This window comes from Natator depressus, chromosome 1 (genome assembly GCF_965152275.1).
Source record: "Natator depressus isolate rNatDep1 chromosome 1, rNatDep2.hap1, whole genome shotgun sequence".
Classification (NCBI taxonomy): Eukaryota; Metazoa; Chordata; order Testudines; family Cheloniidae; genus Natator; species Natator depressus.
This window is the reverse complement of record NC_134234.1, coordinates 15,696,200-15,703,550: the sequence shown is the minus strand read 5'-3', so window position 1 is coordinate 15,703,550 and position 7,351 is coordinate 15,696,200. Positions and strand designations below refer to the sequence as shown.

General features: G+C 48.4%; 1 protein-coding gene across 1 annotated transcript; it reads right to left on the bottom strand.

Annotated features, from left to right (window-relative positions):
* Positions 1-3,036: 3,036 nt before the first annotated feature.
* On the bottom strand, positions 3,037-4,647 carry LOC141981072 (uncharacterized). The gene is made up of 2 exons (XM_074942877.1): positions 3,882-4,647; positions 3,037-3,302 (listed from the first exon to the last, which is right to left on the bottom strand). Exons 1-2 carry the CDS (start codon positions 4,462-4,464, stop codon positions 3,037-3,039), a joined length of 849 nt encoding a protein of 282 aa, XP_074798978.1. The 5' UTR covers positions 4,465-4,647.
* Positions 4,648-7,351: the final 2,704 nt, after the last annotated feature.

Below are 7,351 nucleotides of genomic sequence, written 5' to 3'. Positions count from 1 at the left end.
AGAGACTAACCAGTTTATTTGAGCATAAGCTTTCGTGAGCTACAGCTCACTTCATCGGATGCTGTAGCTCACGAAAGCTCATGCTCAAATAAATTGGTTAGTCTCTAAGGCTATGTCTACACTACGGAATAAGGTCGAATTTATAGAAGTCGGTTTTTTAGAAATCGGTTTTATATATTCGAGTGTGTGTGTCCCCACAGAAGTGCATTAAGTGCATTAACTCGGCAGAGTGCTTCCACAGTACCGAGGCTAGAGTCGACTTCCGGAGCGTTGCACTGTGGGTAGCTATCCCACAGTTCCCGCAGTCTCCGCTGCCCATTGGAATTCTGGGTTGAGATCCCAATGCCTGATGGGGCTGAAACATTGTCGCGGGTGGTTCTGGGTACATATCGTCAGTCCCCCCCTTCCCTCCCTCCCTCCGTGAAAGCAAGGGCAGACAATCGTTTCGCGCCTTTTTTCCTGAGTTACCTGTGCGGACACCATACCACCGCAAGCATGGAGCCCGCTCAGGTAACCGTCACCGTAAGTCTCCTGGGTGCTGACAGACACGGTACTGCATTGCTACACAGTAGCAGCAACCCATTGCCTTGTGGCAGCAGACGGTACAATACGACTGGTAGCCGTCCTCGTCATGTCCGAGGTACTCCTGGTCGCCTGTGTGAGGTCGATCAGGAGCGCCTGGGCAGACATGGGCGCAGGGACTAAATTTTTAGTGACTTGACCAGGTCATTCTCTTTAGTCCGGCAGTCAGTCCTATTGAACCGTCTTATGGTGAGCAGGCAGGCAATATGTCCTTCTGCACCGTCTGCTGCCAGCCAAAGATGTAAAAGATAGATGGAGTGGATCAAAACAAGAAATAGACCAGATTTGTTTTGTACTCATTTGCCTCCTCCCCTGTCTAGGGGACTCATTCCTCTAGGTCACACTGCAGTCACTCACAGAGAAGGTGCTGCGAGGTAGATCTAGCCATGTATCAATCAGAGGCCAGGCTAACCTCCTTGTTCCAATAAGAACAATAACTTAGGTGCACCATTTCTTATTGGAACCCTCCGTGAAGTCCTGCCTGAACTACTCCTTGATGTAAAGCCACCCCCTTTGTGGATTTTAGCCTCCTGAAGCCAACCCTGTAAGCCGTGTCGTCAGTCGCCCCTCCCTCCGTCAGAGCAACGGCAGACAATCATTCCGCGCCTTTTTTCTGTGCGGACGCCATACCAAGGCAAGCATGGAGTCCGCACAGCTCACTTTGGCAATTAGGAGCACATTAAACACCACACGCATTATCCAGCAGTATATGCAGCACCAGAACCTGGCAAAGCGCTACCGGGCGAGAAGGTGACGTCAGCGCGGTCACGTGAGTGATCAGGACATGGACACAGATTTCTCTGAAAGCATGGGCCCTGCCAATGCATGCATAATGGTGCTAATGGGGCAGGTTCATGCTGTGGAACGCCGATTCTGGGCTCGGGAAACAAGTACAGACTGGTGGGACCGCATAGTGTTGCAGGTCTGGGACGATTCCCAGTGGCTGCGAAACTTTCGCATGCGTAAGGGCACTTTCATGGAACTTTGTGACTTGCTTTCCCCTGCCCTGAAGCGCATGAATACCAAGATGAGAGCAGCCCTCACAGTTGAGAAGCGAGTGGCGATAGCCCTGTGGAAGCTTGCAACGCCAGACAGCTACCGGTCAGTTGGGAATCAATTTGGAGTGGGCAAATCTACTGTGGGGGCTGCTGTGATGCAAGTAGCCCACGCAATCAAAGATCTGCTGATATCAAGGGTAGTGACCTTGGGAAATGTGCAGGTCATAGTGGATGGCTTTGCTGCAATGGGATTCCCTAACTGTGGTGGGGCCATAGACGGAACCCATATCCCTATCTTGGCACCGGAGCACCAAGCCGGCGAGTACATAAACCGCAAGGGGTACTTTTCAATAGTGCTGCAAGCTCTGGTGGATCACAAGGGACGTTTCACCAACATCAACGTGGGATGGCCGGGAAAGGTACATGACGCTCGCATCTTCAGGAACTCTGGTCTGTTTCAAAAGCTTCAAGAAGGGACTTTATTCCCAGACCAGAAAATAACTGTTGGTGATGTTGAAATGCCTATATGTATCCTTGGGGACCCAGCCTACCCCTTAATGCCATGGCTCATGAAGCCGTACACAGGCAGCCTGGACAGCAGTCAGGAGCTGTTCAACTACAGGCTGAGCAAGTGCAGAATGGTGGTAGAATGTGCATTTGGACGTTTAAAGGCGCGCTGGCGCAGTTTACTGACTCGCTTAGACCTCAGCGAAACCAATATTCCCACTGTTATTACTGCTTGCTGTGTGCTCCACAATATCTGTGAGAGTAAGGAGGAGACGTTTATGGCGGGGTGGGAGGTTGAGGCAAATCGCCTGGCTGCTGGTTACGCGCAGCCAGACACCAGGGCGGTTAGAAGAGCACAGGAGGGTGCGGTACGCATCAGAGAGGCTTTGAAAACCAGTTTCATGACTGGCCAGGCTACGGTGTGAAAGTTCTGTTTGTTTCTCCTTGATGAAACCCCCCGCCCCTTGGTTCACTCTACTTCCTTGTAAGCTAACCACCCTCCCCTCCTCCCTTTGATCACCTCTTGCAGAGGCAATAAAGTCATTGTTGCTTCACATTCATGCATTCTTTATTCATTCATCACACAAATAGGGGGATGACTACCAAGGTAGCCCAGGAGGGGTGGTGGAGGAGGGAAGGAAAATGCCACACAGCACTTTAAAAGTTTACAACTTTAAAATTTATTGAATGACAGCCTTCTTTTTTTTGGGCAATCCTCTGTGGTGGAGTGGCTGGTTGGCCGGTGGCCACCCCACTGCGTTCTTGGGCGTCTGGGTGTGGAGGCTATGGAACTTGGGGAGGAGGGTGGTTGGTTACACAGGGGCTGTAGTGGCAGTCTGTGCTCCAGCTGCCTTTGCTGCAGCTCAACCATACACTGGAGCATACTGGTTTGGTCCTCCAGCAGCCTCAGCATTGAATCCTGCCTCCTCTCATCACGCTGTCGCCACATTCAAGCTTCAGCCCTCTCTTCAGCCCGCCACTTACTCTCTTCAGCCCGCCACTTACTCTCTTCAGCCCGCCACCTCTCCTCCTGGTCATTTTGTGCTTTCCTGCAGTCTGACATTATTTGCCTCCACGCATTCGTCTGTGCTCTGTCAGTGTGGGAGGACAGCATGAGCTCGGAGAACATTTCATCTCGAGTGCGTTTTTTTTTCTTTCTAATCTTCACTAGCCTCTGGGAAGGAGAAGATCCTGTGATCATTGAAACACATGCAGCTGGTGGAGAAAAGAAAAGGGACAGCGGTATTTAAAAAGACACATTTTATAAAACACTGGCTACACTCTTTCAGGGTAAACCTTGCTGTTAACATTACATACATAGCACATGTGCTTTCGTTACAAGGTCGCATTTTGCCTCCCCCCACCGCGTGGCTACCCCCTCAACCCTCTCCCCTCCCTGTGGCTAACAGCGGGGAACATTTCTGTTCAGCCGCAGGCAAACAGCCCAGCAGGAATGGGCTCCTCTGAGTGTCCCCTGAAGAAAAGCACCCTATTTCAACCAGGTGACCATGGATTATATCTCACTCTCCTGAGGATAACACACGAACGGATGTTGCTTGAACGCCAGCAAACATACACTGCAATGCTTTGTTGTACAATGATTCCCGAGTACGTGTTACTGGCCTGGAGTGGTATAGTGTCCTACCATGAAGGACGCAATAAGTCTGCCCTCCCCAGAAACCTTTTGCAAAGGCTTTGGGAGTATATCCAGGAGAGCCGCGAATGCCAGGGCAAAGTAATCCTTTCACATGCTTGCTTTTAAACCATGTATAGTATTTTAAAAGGTACACTCACCGGAGGTCCCTTCTCCGCCTGCTGGGTCCAGGAGGCAGCCTTGGGTGGGTTCAGGGGGTACTGGCTCCAGGTCCAGGGTGAGAAACAGTTCCTGGCTGTCAGGAAAACCGGTTTCTCCGCTTGCTTGCTGTGAGCTATCTACAACCTCGTCATCATCATCATCTTCTTCGTCCCCAAAACCTGCTTCCGTATTGCCTCCATCTCCATTGAAGGAGTCAAACAACACGGCTGGGGTAGTGGTGGCTGAACCCCCTAAAATGGCATGCAGCTCATCATAGAAGCGGCATGTTTGGGGCTCTGACCCGGAGCGGCCGTTCGCCTCTCTGGTTTTCTGGTAGGCTTGCCTCAGCTCCTTCAGTTTCACGCGGCACTGCTTCGGGTCCCTGTTATGGCCTCTGTCCTTCATGCCCTGGGAGATCTTGACAAAGGTTTTGGCATTTCGAAAACTGGAACGGAGTTCTGATAGCACGGATTCCTCTCCCCATACAGCGATCAGATCCCGTACCTCCCGTTCGGTCCATGCTGGAGCTCTTTTGCGATTCTGAGACTCCATCATGGTCACCTCTGCTGATGAGCTCTGCATGGTCACCTGCAGCTTGCCACGCTGGCCAAACAGGAAATGAGATTCAAAAGTTCGCGGTTCTTTTCCTGTCTACCTGGCCAGTGCATCTGAGTTGAGAGTGCTGTCCAGAGCGGTCAAAATGGAGCACTCTGGGATAGCTCCCGGAGGCCAATACCGTCGAATTGTGTCCACAGTACCCCAAATTCGACCTGGCAAGGCCGATTTAAGCGCTAATCCACTTGTCAGGGGTGGATTAAGGAAATCGATTTTAAGAGCCCTTTAAGTCGAAATAAAGGGCTTCATCGTGTGGACGGGTGCAGGTTTACATCGATTTAATGCTGCTAAATTCGACCTAAAGTCCTAGTGTAGACCAGGGCTAAGGTGCCACAAGTACTCCTTTTCTTTTTGTGAATACAGACTAACACGGCTGTTACTCTGAAACCTGTACACAGCATAGTTACCTGAAATGTCAAATCACCTAGATTTTCTTTAAGGGTCTGTTTAGTTCCAGCGCTCTTAGGATCCTGGGCTGCATAGATTAGTCCCTTCTGAGAGATTTTATATATCAATTAAAGTGGTTCAGAAAGCTGCAAATTCAGGATTGTACAATAGTGACAAAGACTGACGTTCATGCCGCATCTTTCATCTAAAGATCTCAAAGTGCTAGATGTCTGTTACACACAGTCCCTGAGTGACTTCCCCCACCACTGACATACACCCACCTGTGCACCATGGAAGAGACCAATGGCCTGCAAGCATTCAGTGCGACACACTTCACAAGAGCTCAAGATAGAAAGTGAAGATTTTCCAGTGCAACTGATTCTCTCACTGGAATTTCAGATGGGCAGACTGGGAATTATAATCTCCCTTTCAGCTGGAATGGCCAGCTCTGAGCAGTGATGGGCTTCCTATCGAAATGAACTCAAACTGTAAAGGTCGGGTCTGGATCCCAACTTTCCCAAAGTTCAGGCAGGACGTTCAGATCTGGGATTTTGGTTCAGTCTGTTATAGAGATATGAGCTAACCCCGGCACTAGGATGCAAATCCAATCCAGGGGTTTGGTTGGCATTTCTGTCTAACTTCAGAGGTGAAATTCATGCCAGTGCAGAGGCCCAGCTCAAGAACTTGACATCTCAAGTCCCATTCAGGCACTCTGCACAGGGGTTAATTTCATCCGTGTGGAACAGGTAGAGAGAACACCAAATGATTCTGACTCAGTCACCTCTTCAGAGATTAAAACCAGAACCTTCAGACTCTCAATGTTTTGATTCATTTTCTTTTAGTCACCATTTTCTTTCCCTTTGCACCATAATCCTTCTCCCGCTCCAGGTCATCCCTTCCTCTCTTTCTTCCTGATATCCCTATTTTCTTCCTCTGCCTCGTGTGCAGGCCATTTCTCTCAGCTGCATGTCAAGAAGAGAACGCCAGTCCATTATCTACCCCACCCCAACCACACACAGTCAGCTCTTAATGTAAAACCCAGCAATCATAACTCCATTTGGCCTACTTTCCTTTGTTGTTGCGGAGGTTTCTAAGTAAGGCTGTAGAAGATTTGTGAGCATCTGTGACAAGTAGCTTTAGTTGCCTGTCTTAATGTTCAGTAAATGAACACTGAACCTTAATCTTAAATTATAGGGCTTATACATTTGTAATTACTCAGACTTCAGTAAACCTCTCCCATGAATTTGCCTTTGGTTCCCTTTTCAGTCTTTTGTCCTTAGCTGACATGGCATCTTTACAGACAATAAGGAAGGAGAAGGAGGATGAGAGAGGGATATGCCATACAAACTGCTGTGTTTGGGCTCCATGCAAAGCACTTAGCAAAGTCCGGGAACATGGCTATGTCTGGTCTTCTTGAGTTACTGTTTCCTACGTCATGCACCTGGGCATGCCATCCCATGCAACCGCATCTAGTGATTAGAGCACAGGACAGGGAGTCAGAAGTTCTGGCTTCTGTTCCAAGCTCCAACACTGATTCTCTTTTTGACCTTCAACAAGTCACTTACTTTAGCTTTGCCTCAGTAACCCTGTGATGTTACACTCCATATTCTTCATGGAAATATTGTTATGATATGAATATGGCATAACTAAGATATATTTTATGCCAAGATGGGTCATGTGAGGCATCATTGGAAAGGTTATGGTTTACTGAATGTGTTTATCCAATTTGTATGCATGTATCATTTCTGTATCTAAAGTTAGGAATATTGACTATTGTAACAATTACAACTGTGTGTCTACTTGGGAAACACCCACCAGACAGCAGGCCATCAGCCTTGATGGGCCATTAGGAAGAAACAATATGACGTGGAAGATACTATTCTCTCTCCTTCCTGAGAAGCATCCTGGGACACTGCTTTGACACTACAAGGTCACGTGGCCATGTCACCTGGTACTAAACACCATCCTGGACTTCTAGTGATTTTCCACAAAAAGGAGGGGTAGGTCAAGACTGGGAAAAAAACGTTCCCACCTTATGTAAATTCTATTTAAGACTGGGGAGTAAGTTGATCTGGGTTCACTCTTCACTGAATCCCCACCCATGGTGACAGCTGGAAAGATCTGAGAAACAAAGACACGGGGGGTGGGGGGGAGGAGGGGGGAAGAGTTGAGCCCAGGCTGGAAAAGGGATCTGGTCTGTGAATGTGGTGTCTGAAGATTTAAGCTGCATGCAGGTAGCTAACCTTCAAGAATTTCTGCATCCTGCCCAAAAGCAACATTTAAGGTGAGAAATTACTTCTTGAAACCAGTCTCTTTAAGATCTTAAGCTTAGTATGGGAGTTTTGTTTCATTAGCTTAGTAATCTGCTTTGTTTTGTTTGTTATCCCTTAGAATCATGCAAAGTCTTCCTTTTCTAGTTAATAAATTTGTTTTTATTGTAAAACCCAGTTTGTGCAATTTATAAGGT

Excerpts from the sequence above, each read along its gene's own strand:
- LOC141981072 (XM_074942877.1), bottom strand. The coding sequence starts at position 4,464 with ATGCAGAGCTCATCAGCAGAGGTGACCATGATGGAGTCTCAGAATCGC. Across the intron at positions 3,303-3,881 it reads AGGCGGAGAAGGGACCTCCG|CTGCATGTGTTTCAATGATC; the intron begins GTGAGTGTACCT and ends TTTCTCCACCAG.